The sequence below is a fragment of the Zingiber officinale genome, chromosome 2A (genome assembly GCF_018446385.1).
Source record: "Zingiber officinale cultivar Zhangliang chromosome 2A, Zo_v1.1, whole genome shotgun sequence".
Taxonomy (NCBI): Eukaryota; Viridiplantae; Streptophyta; class Magnoliopsida; order Zingiberales; family Zingiberaceae; genus Zingiber; species Zingiber officinale.
In genome coordinates this window covers 153,687,823-153,707,887 of record NC_055988.1, presented here as the reverse complement: position 1 = coordinate 153,707,887, position 20,065 = coordinate 153,687,823, and the positions used below count along the sequence as shown (strand labels likewise).

Below are 20,065 nucleotides of genomic sequence, written 5' to 3'. Positions count from 1 at the left end.
CAATTTGAAAGGAGCCAAGTGTGGGACTTAGTTCCTAGACCTAAGAAGACCACCATTATTGGAACTAAATGGGTCTTCAAAAATAAGTTAAATCAAAAGGGCGAAGTTGTAAGAAACAAGGCAAGACTTGTAGCCAAGGGCTATAGTCAAGTCGAAGGTCTCGATTATGATGAGACTTATGCTCCCGTGGCCCGATTAGAATCCATTCGTTTGATGCTAGCTTTTGCTGCACATAGAGGTTTCAAGCTCTATCAAATGGATGTTAAATCTGCCTTCTTAAATGGCTTCATTAAAGAAGAGGTCTATGTTGAACAACCCCCGGGGTTTGTGAGTACCGAAGCTCCAAACCACGTATACAAGCTCAAGAAAGCTCTTTATGGGCTTAAACAAGCACCTCGAGCTTGGTATAAAAGGCTGTCAACTTATTTACTAGAAAAGGGCTTTGTAAAAGGCCAAATAGACCCAACACTATTTCTGCGTAGAGATGGTGAAAATATTTTTGTAGCCCAAGTATATGTCGATGACATAATTTGTGGCTCAAATAACAAGGGTTATTTGAATGAATTTATTTCTCACATGGAAAGTGAGTTTGAGATGAGTCTAGTAGGAGAATTGACATTCTTCCTTGGACTTGAAATCAAACAAACTCGAGATGGCATTTATGTCCATCAGACGAAATACACTCAAGAGATGCTTAGAAAATTCAATATGAGTGACTCTAAGGAAATGTCCACTCCAATGGCGACAAGCACTCGCCTTGACAATGATGAGAGTGGAAAACCAATTGATCTAACGCAATATAGAAGCATGATTGGTAGTCTTCTATATCTCACAGCTAGTCGACCAGACATACTTTTTGCTATGGGCATGTGTGCTAGATATCAAGTCTGTGCCAAGGAATCTCATTTAATTGCAGTTAAGAGAATATTGAGATACCTTAAGGGCACAATTCGAGTAGGTCTATGGTACCCTCGTACAGAGTCTTTTGACTTGATAGGTTATACCGATTCCGATTATGCTGGGTGCAAACTGGATCGGAAAAGCACTAGTGGGGGTTGCCAATTTTTAGGTTCATCATTAGTTAGTTGGTCAAGTCGGAAGCAACATTGTGTGGCTCTCTCACGACCGAGGCTGAATACATTGCCATGGGAGAGAGTGTATCACAATTGTTGTGGATGATTCACACTCTAGAGGATTATGGACTTTCATATAAGGGTGTACAAGTGCTATGTGACAACATTAGCACGATCAACCTAACTAAAAATCCAGTCCATCATTCGAGGACCAAACACATTGAGGTGCGTCATCACTTCATAAGAGATCACGTAGCTAGGGGAGACATTGTGCTCACATATGTGGAGTCAAAGTCAAACCTAGCCGACATTTTCACTAAACCCCTTCCGGAGAATGAATTTAGTCATTTAAGGAGGGAGTTGGGAATGTGTTTGGCTCCTTAGGTCATTAGAACTTCACCATGATCAATAAGGACTATTAAAATGACAAGAGTAATTGGGACAATAATTTGGGCAACTTGGGAACATCTCACACAAACTATAAGGTTTAACAAAATATTTTTGTTTGCTAGAAATGGGGTGAGATGCTAGGATCAACCCAATTATTCAAGATGTATCATGCATCCCTTGAATAATTAGGTTGAAGAGACATTAATTGAGTATGGGGAAGGCCATTACATAATTCATGTGTATTTGGCTCCTAGATCTTACTCATATATTCCAACCAAGGAATCTTGGTTGGACTTTTGCCTAGAAATTTTCTAATCATGGTTGATGGTTGATGTGTTGATTGGTATTGTTGCTTGGTTCAAGTCATGACTTTGATTGATAAAATGATAGGGTATTAAAGGAAATAATAACAACTTGTTTATATTTTGACAAATTTGAAACTAAACATAACAAGGATCAAGAATTTCAGCTTTCGTGCCTTGCTTGAAAATTAGGACAAGTTGTTTATATTTTGACAAACTTGAACCTGATCATAGAAATGAGTTTTGAACTCTTAAGGACCAAGAAGACAGAACCCCATATGGTTGGAGTTAGTGTGAGGTTTTTGTTTGATAAGAATCTGAAACCTTAAGACTATAAACAAGTTCAGACCATAACTTTTAGGTAAGAGTTATGCTTGTAGGTTCTAGGCTCTGAACATGGAAGCTTTCCTAGAGAAACTTCCACGAATTATCGAACACAAGTTACTGAAATTACAGCTTTCAGTTACCGGAATTACAACTTTCAGTTACTGAAATTACGGGAGAAATCAGACACTGATCGGTCTACGGACCGATCAAGTCAGTCTAGCACGCTACTGATCCCTTTCTGATCGGTCTACAGACCGATCAGAGAGATCCCTGATCGGTCCGGAGACCGATCAGATCAATTCGGCACAAAAGCCACTGATCAATCTCTGATCGGTCTACCGACCGATCAGGAAGCTCGCTGATCGTACTGATCGTCTCCTGATCGGTCCGTGGACCGATCAGGATGTTCCTGGATCGGTCCAGGGACCGATCAGGAGGCTTCTGACACCTTCTGATCGGACAACCGTCCGATCATTTCTTCACTGTACACCCATCTAAACCCTTAAAACCTCCCGATCCCTTCTTTTCTTCGTTCACGCGAACCCTAGCCGACTCTCCCCACCAGTTCACCCTTTTTCTCTTCTCTTTGCACGCCAAACCCTACCCGAAGCTCTAACCCTCGGAAGCCCTAGTCTAAAGTTCAAATGGCACCAAGGTAACTTCTTACCTCTCTAGAACTTGGCATTATGTTTCTCACTGAATCTGTTGTTCTGTTGTTTCGGTTCTTAATTGTTGGTGGCTCCTGTGCTTTTCGTTTTTCCCATTGTGTCCCATTAGGAAGAAACCCACTGATGGTGAGGGAACCTCTAAGGAACCAACCAAGACATCCAAATTCAAAACTTCTCCTGCTCCCTCTCGACCCCAACCAGCTAGTTCCAATAGATTCCCAAACCGCCAGTCTGAGCAAGCTTTTCAACAAAGGACATTCAAATTACTCCCTTGTAGGTCCGTGGATAGAAAATTCATGGACGAATTTTGCCCACAAGTGTCCGAAATCATAGCATACTACAAACTCGATTCACTAGTCTACTTGGAACGGGATATCAACTATGACTTGGTCTCTGAGTTCTATAATAACCTTCATGAGACTAATGATCAAGGTTTTAAAACAAGGGTTGCTAAGCGGACTCTTGATTTCAGTATCTCATCTTTCTTTGAGTATCTCAATTGTCGGAGGTGTTCCGGTGATGTCTTTTCGATATTTCCTGACTTACCAAATCAGTTACCTCCACCGTTTAATATCTCACCTGACGATATATATGAGTACTTCTTCAGACAGCCTAGACAAGGGCTAGATGAGCTAGATGTTGACTTCCCTACTTTTGCAGCCTTGAGATTATCTCCTCAAGATTACATTCTTTTTAAAATTGTCACGAACTGCCTTCTACCTATCACATCTAAACCATTATCTGAGATCCGATCATATCATTGTCTTATGCTTTATGATTTGCGTCGGCGTCTCGATTTTGATATCATGTCGAGCATCTACTCCTCGATCATATCATATTCTCAGCCTAGCGGCTTCACTATTTATATGCCTTATGGGCATATAATTACTGATTGGCTTGAGACCCTTCAGATTGATGTCTCTAAGGGTAGAATAATCAAAATGGTCAGGCAGGATTGCCGACTTGGGAAACGGGCATTTTCCAAGTCTGGAATCAAAGGGCAAAATGGGGATGTTCAGTGGAAGGATGGGAGAGCTTTAGGTGAGTTACCACGGGGACCTCCACGACAGGTTGCAGCTGCTCCTGTTGCTGCTCCTCCTGCCGACATTGGCGAGGCGGATCCAGACCTGCGCTGGCAGATCGCTGAGTTGGAGAGCCGATTTGATCGTCACGAGGAGATGGTGGCTGCTGAGTTCGATGGACTACGCATACGGATTGACCAGCGCTACGATGACCTGCGCGGGCATATTGACCAGCGCTTCGATGATATGCGCAGTCATCAGGTGGTGACACAGCAGTTGCTACTCGGATGGATGGCACGCTACCCGCCTCCGCAGTCTTACCCAGGCTATTCATCCTCCGGCATGCCGCCTCAGGATTTCACCCCTCCTGCCGATGATGGTGATATTCCTCAGTGTGAGGATGTTGATTGATACAGTTTGTTTGTTGGCTGTCTGTATTTTGGATGTTATTTGTTAGTCTTTATGACTGACCTAGATGTTTGCACTTCGGATGCTACTCCTGTATTTATACTACTCCGTTTTCTTTTTGCTTGCTCTTTATTATGCTTCATTTTCTATTGGATATTAATATGCTGTTCACTTGCATGTCCTGTTTGTCCTTTATCTCTTTATCACTGTCTCGTAATACACTTAGAGACATTTTGGGGGATTAAGAAAGAAAACAGTATGGGTTAAGGGGGAGTCTTTTAACATTTTCTTACTTGGTTCGCACCTTTTCGGTGTTTGACAAAGGGGGAGAAGGTAACTAAGTTTAGAATTAAATGAAAGTTTGTCTTAGGGGGAGGATCTTGATTCCCCTAAAATTATGAAAATTTGAACAATTCTGATCTAAACTTAAATCGTGTTGTCAAACAACAAAAAGGGGGAGATTGTTGATACAGTCTGACCTGGCTGTTGTTTTGATGTTGACACTGATTTAAGTTTGTATCAGATATTAATTTAACTCAGAATGACTACTGATCGAGGTTGATCAGTTGGGAGGGAAAGTCTTGGTGAGTGAAGCCAGGCAAGGGAAATCCAGATGGGTCAAGGTTGACCAGATATCTGGTAAAAAGTCCAAGCAGGGAGCTTGGCATGGGAAAAGTCCAAGTATGGTGACTTGGCACGGAATGGTCAGAGAGGGCTCGGTAGCTCGTTCTCTGGACCGGATGAGGTCGGAGAGGGCTCGGTAGCTCGTTCTCTGGACCGGATGAGATCGGAGAGGGCTCGGTAGCTCGTTCTCCGGACTAGGTCAGAGAGGGCTCGGTAGCTCGGTCTCGGGACCAGGAAGACCTCAGGGTTTCGGGCTGAAAAGCTGCAAAACTCACTCGGTAGCATTGGATCGGTCTACAGACCGATCCAGTGATACCTTGGTCGTCTGGATCGGTCTGCAGACCGATCCAGTGATACTCCAAGATCACTGATCGGTCGGGTGACCGATCAGTAACCTGAACTTTCATGGGCTATCTCGATGCGGTGACCGATCGGGATCCACGTAAACATTCGTGGGTTAACGGTCGATGCGTGGACCGATCAGTAACTACGTATTACGTAGGTTAACGATCGATGCGTGGACGATCGGTAACTACGTAAGCATTACGTGGGTTATCGATCGGTCTGACCGATCGTAAAGAAGTGATCGAAGCGCCGAGAAAGGGTGGAACGGTGCGTGGACCGATCCACATAGTCTGATCGGTCCACAGACGATCAGGATCTTCCCGGACCGATCTCCGATCGGTCCAGAATCTATGGATCGGTCTGCGGCCGATCCACGCGATGTCGCACGCTCTCCGCTACTTCTCGAGATTTCGACTGCGTTTCGATGCATCGATCTAACATCTGCTTGTGAGCTTTTTGAGTTACAGGCTGCAGGTACCATGGTGATGTTTGAATTCAAATCAATGACTATCAAAGGAATAAAACAAAATGGTTTTTCTACTGGTTATCGCTGCAAATTGTGCATAAGAAGCGTCAACGTTCACTGGCTTGTTCAGTTGTCTCACTGGCTGCGATCAGCTTGACTCTTCCTTATTGGTTCGAGCTCAGAGACACCAGTGAAGACCAAGGATGGTATTGGTGTGAGTTCAGATGAGGAAGAAGCGTGATTGGCGATGCCTGGTTTGGCGACAGTGATACGCTACTGGTTTGCAGTGATTCGATGCAGGCAAACGCAGTGAAGAAAGCAGAGAAATAAGAAGGAGGAAGAGGAGAGGATGAAAACACACTCTGGAAAAACTCTCTCTGTCGTTCAAGCAAGAGGCTGTGCGTTTTCGTTGAGCTCTTGGCTGACTCCTCCTGTCGTTGTTTTTCTGCTTCATGGCTGTAAGTTAAACTGTTAAATCCTTTAGCCACACTTTGTAAGTAATTGTGCTTCACTTTCAAAGCTACTCTTGTGATCTTTGTGGAGAGGTTACTCCACCGAAAAGGAGGATCTTTAGCCGGAATTTATCCGGGGTGCGATCTACCGAAGATTAAGGAGTCGTCCACCTTACGGACACGCCGAGGAGTAGGGGCAAGTTATCCCCGAACCTCGTAAATCCTAGTGTTAGTGTGCTTATGTTTTTCTCTCCTTTAGTTGTCTAATTCCGCTGTGCTAACGATTATCTGTGTAGAAGTTTTCGTTTAAGTTTTTAAAGGAGCTATTCACCCCCCCTCTAGCCATCTAAGATCCCAACAGCGACGACACCAAAGCTTTATAAAGATGGGCACGGCTGAGCTGAGTCGTCCGATCTAGGGCACAGGGATCGAAGTGCGCATCTGACCGTTGAATTCAAACCGTCAAACGTCGCATCAACAACTGTCACCTCGGACGTGCGGTGACTGCACCAGCGACACGTGGCATCCCCCCACGGGTCAACATTTAATGGGTGCGTGCTCGGCCTTAATGGAAGCGATCTGCACGTATCACAAGGAGATTCGGACGACGTCAGCAGTAGCCGACCAACCCGCGCCCCCTCGACAGCGGTGAGGAAAAGTATCCAAAAATGGCCAAGTACAAAGGCACGAAGCACTGACCGGGAGAAAAAGGCCTGTCCTACGGGAACCGGTGGGATCCAACTCATCTACTGGTCGACCAGCCAGTTTCTCACCAGGCTACTTGTCTAGTCAGTCGGACTTTCAGCCTCCTTCGACTAGACTTGAAGGGAAGACATGTGATCCAGTGGTAAAGGGGGGCTCGTCCGACGGGAGGTCAAGGTGATCAACACCCTGTAGGCGCCCAACTGGGCGAATCACCTCCCCGATCGGTGGAAAGCCGACCCGGCATCTCAACAGCTCGGCTCGAGTCGGGTCCGAGCTCCTGACGCCCGGCGAGTGACTAGCACGACTTAACAGCACGAAACGAAGGCTGAGCAATTTTCGTCTCAACCGAACGGGAACCATGGCCATCGAGGTTCTCCCGTTCGTACGAGCAGCGCTAGGGTCGTCATATGATTGGTCGAGCATATGTCCCGCTCGGCCAACCACAACGTTAGCCAAGTGGTTCTTCTGTTCGGCTTGGTATAAGACAAAAGGGGCAGGTAACTCTATCTTCCTCGAGACAAGTGTCGCCGACAGACAGCATGGTAGGCGGCCAGATCAGACAGAGAATCGTACGACGAAAGTTTCCACTATCACGTCAGGGATATGCTCATGCTATTGAGGTATGACGTCAAGCACGCTTTTCTGACACACTCATTACAGGTATGCTTTGAGAAGCGTGCACGTCTCGGTGAGCGTGCATGCGTATTCAGGGAGACCTATATAAGGACCCCCATACTCCAACGGAGGTATGCGCGATTCACCACTGTACCTACAGTTCTTGTCACTCTCTTTCGAGTTCTTGCCGCTGGGAGCTGACGTGAGCGTCGGAGGATCGCCGCCGGGATCCCCTTCCCGACTCGGTTTTATGCTTGCAAGTTCTCGCTAGAGATCTACGTCACTCAGAGGGCTTCACAGAGTCAGCGAGAGTGCTACGTCCCCAGCAACCATTGACTCAGCACTCGGACAGGATCATTATCTTTAAACAACATGCACCACAATATTGTAATTTAAATGCATACAGTGAGTTCGTCCATAATTAGTTTAAAAAAAATAGATATTTAAAGCTTATCCTTAATGCAACCCTATCTTTATTGGAAATACTTCAGTTACTCCTCCTAAATTTTTTTTTACTCTAGTCATTATATCCTCATACATATCCTTATTTAGTTCAATATATGTTATGTTAACACATCTCTTCTCTAGAATTCTCTATATAATTTCCCTTGGGACTCTATCATAAACTTTTTCTAAGTCAATGAATACCACATGTAGATATTGCTTTTTACTCTAGTCATTATATCCTCATACATATCCTTATTTAGTTCAATATATGTTATGTTAACACATCTCTTCTCTAGAATTCTCTATATAATTTCCCTTGGGACTCTATCATAAACTTTTTCTAAGTCAATGAATACCACATGTAGATATTGCTTTTTAATTAGTTGTCTAAGAAGATGTATAATTTCTATTGTTGACCTTTAAAGCATGAACCCAAATTGATTTTCAATCACTGTGGTCTCCGTCCTTAATCTTTTTTCTATTATTCTTTTTCAAAGCTTCATGATATGACTAATTAGTTTAAGACCCATATAATTTACACAATTTTGTACATCTCCCTTTATTCTTATATAAGGGAACTAGAGTATTTATCCTCTATTGATCAGCCATTTTTTTCACTTTCAATATCATGTTAAATAATTTTATAAATCATTAATACCATATTTCTCTGTGCATTTCCATACCTCTATCGAAATATCATCTAGTCTAACGACTTTTTAACTGTGCATGCCATTTAAAACTTATTCTACTTTTGAAATTTAAATTCTATGATAAAAATTTAAATTTCTATACTCATTTGACATATTTAAATTACCTAAGTTAAATTGGTCATGTAAACCTTCATTAAAAAGTTAATAAAAATACATTTCCACTGCTCTTTTATTTTTTTATTTATTTGCTTGTACCTTATTACATTCATCTTTAATATATTTTATTTGGATAAGGTCTTTTATCTTTCTTTCTCTTACTTTAGTTATTCTATAAATGTCTTTTTCTACTTCTTTTGTATCCAATTGAAATAATTGTTCAAAAGTTTCATTCTTTGCTTTATTTACTACTTTTTTAGCCTCTTTCTTAGTTATTGTATATATTTTTTAAAGTTGTTCTCATTCTTATATATAATTCCCTATAAACTGTTCGTTTTTTTTTACTTTCTTTTGTACATTCTCATTCTATTATTAAGATTCCTTACTTAGTGGTGCATGCCCCTTTGACTTACTAAGTACATTCTTAATACTATTTTCAACTTTAATATCGTCTTATCTCATATCGTATTAGAGTCACCGTATATTTCACCTAATGCTTGTATACCTACATTCTCCTTAAATATATTTTACTTTCCATCATTAACTTTGACCACTTAATTCTAGGAGTTATATATATTTTCTTTCTATTGATACTATACTTAAGGTGTATATTCAACACTACTAACCTATATTGGATAGTTAAGCTTTCTCGAGATGACCTTGTAATCTTTACAAATCTTGCTATCCCTCTTCCTAATCATAAGAAAGTAAATTTTCGATTTATTATTCTCACTTTTGAATGTGATCATGTGTTCTTCTATTTTCTTAAAAAGCGTATAGCTAATATAAGGTCATATGCTATTGTAAAATCCAATATAGTTTTCTCCTTTTCATTTCTCGCTCCAAACTCATAACCCCCATGTACCTTATCATATTCCTCATTTTTCACTCGGACATACTCATTTAGATCACCTTCTATTAAAATCATTTCATTTGGTAGAATATTTTATAATACTTCATCTAAGTCATCCCAAAATCTTGATTTGGTAGCATCATCTAATTCTACTTGCGGGTATATATATTAATTACATTCATAGTTTCTTTCGTCACTATTATTTTAAGGGCTATAATTTTATCTCCTTTTCTAGCTACTCATACAACTTCATCTTTTAACGAACTATCTACAACAATATCTACTCTATTTCTTGTTTTACAATTTCTCGTGTACCATAACTTAAAATCAGAGTTCTCTATCATCTTTGTCTTCCCGCCTATGCATTTTGTCTCCTGACACGCAAAATACTAATTATTCTTCTAATCATCACATCTACTACCTCCATTGATTTACTAGTGAGAGTTTCTATGTTATATATTCCAAATCTTAGACTATTAATTTTCCTATAATATTTGTTCTTATCAAACCTATGATTTGATAACTCTTACCTATTTAAGACTATACCCAAGTAAGATATAACAATCTTTGTCAATACGTTATAGTCGAACCCTACAGTGCTAACTCTTACATATTTAACATTACACCTGAGTTCTAAAGATGTAGTGGTCATTGTCGAGACATTATAGTCAGAACTTGTAACATATTTCTTCCTGGGAACCATTTAACATTAGCATAATAATTTAATGGATTCATTTATTAAACATTTACTATAGTTTAATATTGACTGATAACCTAATATAATCCTTCTTTTTTATCTAGACTGGGATCGGCTATAACTGGTTCATCGTAGAGGAGTTATTACAACATATTCATTATAATTAAATTGCAACCATATACCGTACAGACAAGTGGAAATTTAAAAACAAAATTATTTGCCAGAAAACAACAAGAACTATTTGTTTCTACAAACAACACTCATCACTTGATACAAAATCAGAAACATACCTACCGGACTCTTTGCACTCTAGGGGAAGATAAAAAAAGAAGTGTATCAATGAAAATTGATGCACAAATCAACTGCTATTTGCGGTTTATGCTCGCAAGAACTTTCCTTCCATAAGGATTGGAACCGAGTGCTGGAGCAAGGAGTCTGATGGCCTCACGAAAAGCAGCTAGTAGTGCACCCTGTTCAGTAAGAAAAATTAATTAAATTATCAGAAAATCTTCAGATTAAGGTTTAAGACAAGGGGAAAAATGGCAGGGACCAACCGTGCATTGCTTTCGAGCTGTTTGAATCACATAATTCCCATACTGATTCTGAGAGATGTAAAGAAGAGTACGAGGATCTCTGATCAGCTCCATGATCATGCTGTCCAGTCTCTCACCAGTTGCAGCTATGAGACATCTCTCCACCACATGGCTGGCGACTTTCTGCAACGATAAAAGTGCGTAGCATCCCTCCAGCTGATCGAGGATTGCATTGGTTGCCCATGAAATTTCTTGTTCCATAATATGTTGCACCACGTAGTTTCTGCTCAGTGTAGCAGAATTCATAATCTATATACATTTCAAAGAACAGGCAGACAAGTAAAGGTGCATATGTACCCGGAAGGATCTTGCGAAAGGTCGAAAGCATTTGACGTGAGCGTTCTCAGCAATAGGAATTTCTGATCTCCCTCTACCAATTCCATGTATTTCTGAAGAACGCAGCAGCCTTGACCATCCCTTGCTAGCTCCACACAATTAGTAACCGCATCTTCAAAAAGTGGCTGAACAAAGTGAATCTAATTCAATCTAACTACTAACGTGCGTGTTCAAAACATGCATCTCTATGAGATGCCAAATATGATCATAAGTTAAAAGTAGCTAGAGGCTGCACTTGCCTCTCTGTATTCTGGTGGAAACTTGAAGCAGCACTCTGCAACATGGCTGCCATTGCTATCCTTTATCAATGTCACTACATGAGGCTTCAGAGCTACTACAATCATGCGATATTGTTCAGCGCGTCTGAGTTTTTCGATAATCTTCTGAACAACACGAGTCCTGTCAAGGAAGAACAAAAAGGTTATCAATATTTAATTACAAGATATATATGTATAAATATACACACACGTACGCATGATGATTGCAGCAGAGTTTTAAGAGTTCGAATCCATTCCTTGAAATTCTCTCAACTAGTCGTTTTAGTTGCTCTTCATTACATTTCTTTACTATCTTTTGGACGATAGAACTCCACAAGGAATTGGGCATTAGCCCAACAACATCATCGATCAGATTATCAAACATCTCATTATCTTCTTCATGACTTCCTTCTCGGAAAACCAAACCGTCTGGAGCGTTTTCAGATATACGTAATTCTCTAAAGCTATTGTCAAACGAATCATACATATATTTATCCTCAAAATTACCCGTGAATCTATTTCCTCTTGGAAAAACCAAGTTTGGGCATGGGTCATAAGCAGGTGAACGCTCATGTTGCCTAGCGACCAAAGAGCTGTTTGATAGGTGACCGTATTCGCAAAGGCATCTTCCGAGCTCTGAAGAATTATAATTTCTGTTAACCACATTGGCAGTATCATAATGATTTGCATTCCCTTGTGCTGATCCATAAGAAATGGAAGTAGGAAAATATGATCGACTGCCAAGAACATGCTCTGAACTTTGGTTTTGAAGCTGTTGTGTAAAAAGATGCTGAGCCTGACTTGTATACCTCTCCTCATTCTCGAAAGAGCAATGCCGGTACCAACCTTCGCCAGCAGTCTCATCCGTATAGTACTGCTGGTTAAATTCGCACTGCTGGTGCCATGGTTCTCGGAAGGCCGCATCCGTATAGAACTGCCGCTGTGATATTGGATGACAAACTCGAGCATTTACAGGCTCCAAAGCAAAGCCATTGGCTTCAATTTGCTGCTGATCATCTTCTGCAATCTGTTTGCCTCTTGTTCTATCCGGTGAGAAAGCAAGACTACACGAAGCTTGTTCGAAAATATTGCAATTAGGATTAGAAGCAATTCTATCACCGAGATTCATTGCCTCGAATGCTGAAGTAACAATATGAGTCAATGGCAAGTCTAACATGGCTCGATCCACACTAACCTTGTCCTTCTGACCAGCTAAACAGTTGGACAACTCAACATCAGAATCAAGACCATTTGGCGTCTGCCTAGAAATCTCATCAAAATCATCTCTGTTTCGATTAACACCAGAAGAAGAGGCACCGTAATCGTTACTAAAATTATGCTGATAATCAAACGGGGAGTTTGGTAAGACCAAACTTGGTTGAGGAGTACTTAACAGACTGTTTGAGTTTCCTAGGCGTGAAGAAGACCTTTCGAGCATGTCAGCCTCATGGATGAATTCACTAGAAAAGGGATTTTCAGCCGTCATCTTTTCTTTATTGTCGAGTACGTTATGGAGATTAGCACCGTGGTGATAACTGTCCCCTGGTTCCATGTTGAAGGAGGAAGAGTACAAAATTGCAATCGAACTGTTTATCATAATGCAGAACTTCCATTAATTGTAAAAAAAATTGTTAAAAGAGGATTGCTGAATTCATTAACATCTACGTTTGTAAGATCAATTCAGAGTAAATAAATAAATAAATAAATCTAGCCCAATCCCTATATAGTTTATTGTTGATCCTTCCGCATGTTGGATACAGCTTAGAACATGAAAAATAAAAGGATAACTCCTATTCAGATTATAAGGAGAAATTTTTTTTTGAGAAATTTCAACAAGAGAAATACGGAAACAATGCTGAAAGAAAAATAGAATTAATCTCAAATTCTCTTTTTAATTAGAATCATAACCTATCCTAACAAGGAAACAATCGAAGTTAAAATCCCATATCAAAGTCATCTCAACCTCTAAAATCCCTAAAACCCCAATCGCAGCAATTTCTCTTTAGAAGAAAAAAAGAAGCGAAAATAAAGAGAGAACTCAATCCATACGCTCGGAAAACTAAACCTAGAACGAAGAAGGTAATGAAATCCTAACAAAGCGGCAACTTGTCTCTGCAAACAAAACTGAGCCCAAAAGAAGTGATTTTTACCGTCGATAGAGAAAGGGCTGCTGCGCTTCACCACTTGTCACTTGTGAGAGAACAAATACGCGATTACCACGGCGGATAGGAACGGAAGCGGCGGCGGCGGTAGCGGTAGCTGCGGAGAAGAGACCGAATAAATCGCCGACGGTCCGCTTCATAAGCCTGCATTAAGAAGAATCCGAATAATATATGGTAGGCATGCATGGATGCAGGGTTAATTTTGTCTTTTCACAGGAAAAATTCTCTTTTTTTGTCTGTGGATATTAATTGTTACTCTAATTTCCAAAAACAAAAAATACGTTTTATGTTTTTTTTTGTCAATGCTAATTAAATAAGATGGTTTAATTAATCTTGTAGCTAGTTAATTACTAATTAACCAAAGAAAAACTTTATACAAAGTCATATTAATTTACGTGTAACATTACAAGGTTTATTTTTTTATTTAAATCATGCATCCTTATTTTGTTTTTGTTGTTTTAAATATTTTTAAGTTAAAACAAATTAAAAGCGTCATAAAGGCATTTTTGACAAAGTAACACAGTGACTTATTCAAACTTAAAAAAATTTAAACGACTAGATAATTTTACAATTATATGATTATTAAAGTATCTTAAAGCTACATCTTGTTTATCACGCAATTATCCAAAAGATAATATCAAGAAATAAATATATTTATATGTTAATAATGGAGTCTGAGGCTAATTCTTTTCTCTTAATTACTAATTGTTTTTATCTTAGTTAATAACCTTGTCCTATTAACGATTTAAAATTTCTTTTTAATTAATTAATGAGCTTCATCCCATTAAAATTAAAAGCATTGAATTTTAATCTATTTTCAAAAATTAAAGAAATGGACTAATTATTACTTCACTAAAATATTAACAAGTTACTAAAAACTATCCTAATTTAACAATACCTTTTTAAAAAAACAATATTTTTCTAAAAAGAGAGAATTGGGTTGAATTTTTCTAACGGGTGTATAAAAACAATATTTTAATTAAGCTTTACCAAAATATGGATGAATTTTCTGCTTAAATTGCAAGTAGAGAGAGTTTTGTTAAAGTAATTCGTGTGTCTAGTATTTTTTTAAAAAAATTTATTTTCTTTTAATCTAAATCATAAACCTTAAATCTTAATATATATACAGGGACTATATCAAGACAAATATTAATACGGTGAGAAAAAATTTTTAAAAAAAAATATATAGTCATAAATTTTAAAATTATCTCATCTTTTTAACAAAAAAATTCCAATTAACACCCTTTCAACCTAACCTATTTTCCTCTTTTCCGAAGTCAATTTTTTTCTTTATTTGTTTTTCTTCTTCCTCCTCTAATCCCGAACTTTGATTTTCCTCTTTTCATTTTTTTTCTTCTTATAATTTCTTTCATATTCTTTTTTCTAACTCTAATTTTACTCACAAAATCTTTCGCGACATGTCGCTGCCGCCGTTATAGCCCAAGTCACTATCGTCGGACACTGATTACTACCATCGTCACTGTCATTTGTTGTATGGTCATTATCTTCACTTGGCTAACGTCGTCACTTCGCCAATGCTCCATAGAAAAAACACCTTTTAATTGAGGTGAAATTTACTTAATTGATTTCTTTCGCTTAGTCGACACCGTTGTTTGCTGCCAGCATCACCATCATCGTTTGCCGACTCCGTCACTTTACCCCTCCTGAGTGAAAAGCATAGTTATGTCACTATATATATATATATATATATATATATATATATATATATATATAACGGGGAGACCTAGGATGTAGAAGATCATAACATGAGTGATTCAGCAGATTTGGATTCTTATATATCCACTCATGTGGTACTTCATCATACGATTTATATAAGATCCATCTGTCTAGATATCATCATATACATCTAGAAAGTCGTATGCTTTGGAAGAAACTTGTACAGTTTGGGAAGGAGTTTTTATTGATAAAAAAGAAGAATCCACTTCAACCGATATGCCCTTAGGCACGGCCATACATAACATAGAAATATATATATATATATTATAAGCAAAATGTTAAATCTTAAACCCTAAGATATGATTTTGCCTTTAACATTTATGGGTTTGGGTTGGATTCATACTCATAGTCTCAACTTAATTTAAAAATTATACTAAGTGAAGTACAAAGTTATTTTATCTTTTTATTCGAATGATTATTGCAATTTATATCATGTTCACTCACCCAACCTACAATTTAATTCAAAAACCTCAAATCCTAACGCAGTATCCACCTAGTTGTTTAATTTATACATTGTAAAAAGGAGGGGCAAAAAAAAGAAGCTAAGGATTAATGATTGTCATTGTGGTCGGGACATCCTCAGCTATCTGTAGAGGTTCCAGGTAGGAGAGGATGTCTCTCATGAAGGGTCTCGCCTTTGGGTTGCGGTTGAGGCAGTGGTGAGCTAACATCGCTATCTTTTGCACTGCTTTATCTGGGTAGTCTCCGCTCAGTCTCGGATCCACCATGCCGAGCACTTTCTTCTTTTGGGTAAGTAACGGAGCGGCCCAGTCAGCAAGCATCTGCTCGCGGACCGGCCGAGACTTGTCCAGCGATTTTCGTCCAGTGAGCAACTCAAGAAGGACGATGCCGAAGCTGTAGACATCGCTCATGGCAGTTAAATGCCCTACATGAATTGCAAAACCTACCCGTTAGAACACTTGAATTATATATATATATATATATATATATATACATATATATATATATCTTAAGAGACATCGCATCAATGTTTTGATAAATAAAGTAGGAGAAATAAGTCCCAGAAAGTAACATTCAAGTAAAGCATATATGCTTTATAAATACTGAGAAGAGAATTTGATCATGTAAATACTAGGACTTTCAGAAAGACAATAGTTCTAATGATTCTGATACAACCTTGAATCTTAGAAGATGTTGTTTCAAGAAATTTGTGAAATTAGATTGCTTGTAACTCTTTGTTTAACGAAAAAACAAGAATCTTTTTTACCCAACTTAATTTATGTTTGTCTAATACTTACAATCTGACTTATTGTTGTTGTTAAGAGAAACGGATCCAATGGAAATTTTATAGAAACTTCAAATGTAAATGTAGAAAATAAAGAAGAAGAAGAAGAATCGACAGTATCAATGGTGACTGCTTCATTGTACCTGTCATAATATATTCAGGTGCTGCATATCCGTGAGTGCCCATTATTCGGGTAGTGACATGAGATTTATCGCCCTCTGGTCCATCTTTTGCAAGGCCAAAATCAGAAAGCTTTGCATTGTATTCCTACAGTCCATAAAACCATGATCATATATGCTACTCATACAATATTTTTGTGGTTGAATCCAAATAAATTTTATTTCAACGAGGAACATTAGATGAGAACATGAGACGACAGAGGCCAGAAAAAGAGGGAAATTTACCAAAGGGCTATTGTGAGTTTGGAGGCCACAACAAATTTAAGGAGATGGCTAAAATAGGATTCTCAAAAACTACATCTCTGTTATTATAAACGAGTCCACTTCTCCAATCCCGTTCGGACCAATTGTTAATCATTGCTGATTTGCTTCGATCAACTTGTTGCTCTAGCAGTCATGGTGGCAAAGGCGACTACGCTCGCCCCCCGCCAACTCGTCCAAAGACCAACACGGAGGAGGTAAATCACGGGTGGCTACTAGTCTTTGGAATAGTGACTGACACATGAGAGAAGTAATGATCGAGCAGTCATGAATCATGACAGTGTGAAAATTCCACAATTTTTGGCTGAGGCAAACAGTCAACAGAAAAAGGAGTGTGAAGATTGTACTTTCTAGATTGGCAATGCATTGAAGGGATGCCTACACATGATTGCCCCTTAGGATGAGGTGGTCCCCCAAAGGCAAAATATTCAAAGTACAGCTAAAACTTTCTATGGAAAGGGAGTATGCTCATCCACTCATATAAAAAGCACCATTGCATGGCTGCTTCTTTTTCTTCTCCAGTGTTCGATTTTTTTGCTCCCGAGAGTTCGGGAAGTTGTTGAGTAATGCAGGCTCGACAATTTCAAGAAAATAGACATTGTATTCTAGGAATAGAATTTTGGGAAGTCATGTAACATCAACTGTAAATTTCCTTAAGATGGCCTCATAGAAGTGTCTTGCCTATCAATATTTTTGCCGTAATACCAAGTCTATTATCTTATATTCTAGCAGTAGAGTCATGCCCATTAAACATACTTGTGTGAAATGCTGCTGGATGCAAAGGTAGGACTGCATTGGTTGAACTTCCCATGGACCACATTCAAGGGTTGCAGTAGACAAACACAGTTTGCATATCTATATTTTGCAATCAGAAAAATGAACGAACTTAGCTAAATTGAATATAAAATAGGAGCACATAAGAGATTCCTTTGCTCAACTATTAATACCTTTTCTATTTGCTTTCATATACAAATTAGTGAAAAGACGTTCATATTGCTACAGCATAGTGTGAAAATAATTTGTAGATTGTTATGTAGCAAAGTGAACACATAACACCATTATGAAATTTCTGACCTGATCTAGCAAAATATTTGATGTCTTGAAATCACGGTAAATGACTGGCTTCTTGGCTTCATGAAGGAAAGCAACCCCTTTTGCAGCACCTAATGCTATTCTCATTCTGATAGACCAAGGAAGGGGAAGAAGTACTCCTGCACAACAGCATATAATCCATTAGTTGTCTAAAAGTTCTATTGAAAATTCATCGAGAAATTCGTAAGCGACAGAAGAAATCAAAAGATGTGAATAAACAAGATGTGACAATTGGGGGAAATGTGTTGTATATATAGCATAGGAGTGCACATTGGTTCAAAATCATATAGATATAAGGTAACAGCATTGACCAAAAGCACAATCGACTGTTCATGAATCTTTATTAACCAGACAAAAAAGGTCCATCTCATTTGCAAACAAGAACATAATAGAATCATGAGGATCGCCTGAAAAAATACTTGAGAAGAGATTGGACTCCACACTGCCTCTAGCCATGAATTCATAAACTAGGACTCGATGCTCATCTTCGCAGCAATAACCAATCAACTTGACCAAATTTGGATGAGAAAGTTGCCCGAGGAATATAACTTCAGCCTGTAAACACCATATTGTTATAACAAAAATACAGTAGCGAGACAGAACCAACAATTGAGTTATTGGAGATGGATACCAGCCATTCCCTATGACCTTGATGACTGTTATCACCATCATGGACTTTCACTGCTACTTGAAGGGGTTGCAGCCCATCCCTGAGATCTTCGCTGATCAAACCTTTGTAAACTCTACCAAATCCTCCAACACCCAAAACATGATCCTGCCTAAAATTCCCTGTGATTAGCTTCAGCTCACTGAAAGTGAAAGCTATGAGGGGATTTACTGCCGTATCCCGTCGCAAATCCTCAACTTCCTCAGGGTTTGAAGGCAATTTGCTACCTTCCTTCTCCTCTTGTCTCACAACATGTGTCTGGAGTCTTGGGCATTCTGTTGATGGACAAAACAAGCTTTTACAATCCATGCTTCCTTTGGTGTATCTAACATGCATCAGTACAGCACAAGCTAAAACCTGACTATTTGTACTAAGGCATAAGCACAATTATCAAAAGAAAACATTGCTAAATCTGTTTTCCCCAAAAGATACAAAGTCTATAATGGTTTCAGGTCAAAAATTCACAAGCAACTTCAAAACTTTAAAGAATACAAGGAAAACCATGTGTCCATTCCTTACTTGCAATACCCCAGAGAACAAATAGTAAGTTTCTTTATCAAACTTAGCACGTATCTACTTTGCTCTTTAGCAAAATATCACAGCTTTAGCTACTAAAAAATAAGTATAAGAAACAAAAAATCAATTCTCAGAGACAACCAAATCACTGGAGTTAAAAAAGAGGAGACCCACCTGACTTGGCACTGGATGACACTCCGTAGACGGATGTCTTCCCTCTGACCCAGCAGTTACCCATTAATTATCCAGGAACTACCAGTACAACTCACCAGGCGCGAGATCAGCCAAAGATGATCTTTTTCACAAGTAGGGTTGAGGACAGAGATAGGATGGCATCCACGACCAAAGCTCACTCCTTTCGGTGAAGGAAGCGCACGGGGCTGCTGCTCTTGCCTCGCTACAGATTTATTGACGAATGCTTATGACGGACCTCCTGGTCGCAGACTGGCTGCAAAGTGGAGACGAGTGGGTGGAGCTTTCACTTCATGGTCTAGTGAAGCAATGATGGGGAAGGGGAGCATTTGGATGTGGTGGACCGAGTAGCGCCGTCCATGGAGACCCAACAGGTGAAGGTGGAGGAGGTAGTGGAGTTTGAGCTAGCAAAAGTGCGCATGGAGAAGTCGCCTTCGGCGTGGTGCTGTGGTCCCGTGGATTTAGGGTGGATTTAGGAGTGTAAATGAGCCGAGGTAAGTCGAGTTAAGATTTGATGTGTTTAAATTTGTTTGATAAAATAATCGAAAGCTATTGTGGACGACAACGTTAAGCATTTCTTGCCGTTTCCTTTGACCCAAATAAATAAATACACATGTTATCCAAGTG

The 20,065-nt window shown here is 39.2% G+C and overlaps 2 protein-coding genes across 5 annotated transcripts; both read right to left on the bottom strand.

The window, feature by feature from the left end:
* Positions 1 to 10,426: 10,426 nt before the first annotated feature.
* Positions 10,427 to 13,689, bottom strand: LOC122042810 (pumilio homolog 15-like). Its single transcript, XM_042603123.1, has 6 exons — positions 13,537 to 13,689; positions 11,602 to 12,972; positions 11,369 to 11,528; positions 11,091 to 11,254; positions 10,755 to 11,016; positions 10,427 to 10,670 (listed from the first exon to the last, which is right to left on the bottom strand). Exons 1-6 carry the CDS (start codon positions 13,686 to 13,688, stop codon positions 10,566 to 10,568), a joined length of 2,214 nt encoding a protein of 737 aa, XP_042459057.1. The 5' UTR covers position 13,689; the 3' UTR covers positions 10,427 to 10,565.
* Positions 13,690 to 15,663: 1,974 nt separating this feature from the next.
* On the bottom strand, positions 15,664 to 19,818 carry LOC122042811 (probable serine/threonine-protein kinase PBL16). Of its 4 annotated transcripts, none has more exons than XM_042603124.1 (7): positions 19,421 to 19,818; positions 18,695 to 19,005; positions 18,471 to 18,618; positions 18,046 to 18,182; positions 17,728 to 17,826; positions 16,675 to 16,798; positions 15,664 to 16,171 (listed from the first exon to the last, which is right to left on the bottom strand). In XM_042603124.1, exons 1-7 carry the CDS (start codon positions 19,482 to 19,484, stop codon positions 15,828 to 15,830), a joined length of 1,227 nt encoding a protein of 408 aa, XP_042459058.1. In that variant the 5' UTR covers positions 19,485 to 19,818; the 3' UTR covers positions 15,664 to 15,827. The 4 variants fall into 4 exon arrangements, with proteins under 4 accessions (XP_042459058.1, XP_042459059.1, XP_042459060.1 ...); XM_042603125.1 differs by having other exon boundaries at positions 18,483 to 18,618; positions 19,421 to 19,811; XM_042603126.1 differs by lacking the exon at positions 17,728 to 17,826 and having other exon boundaries at positions 19,421 to 19,806.
* Positions 19,819 to 20,065: the final 247 nt, after the last annotated feature.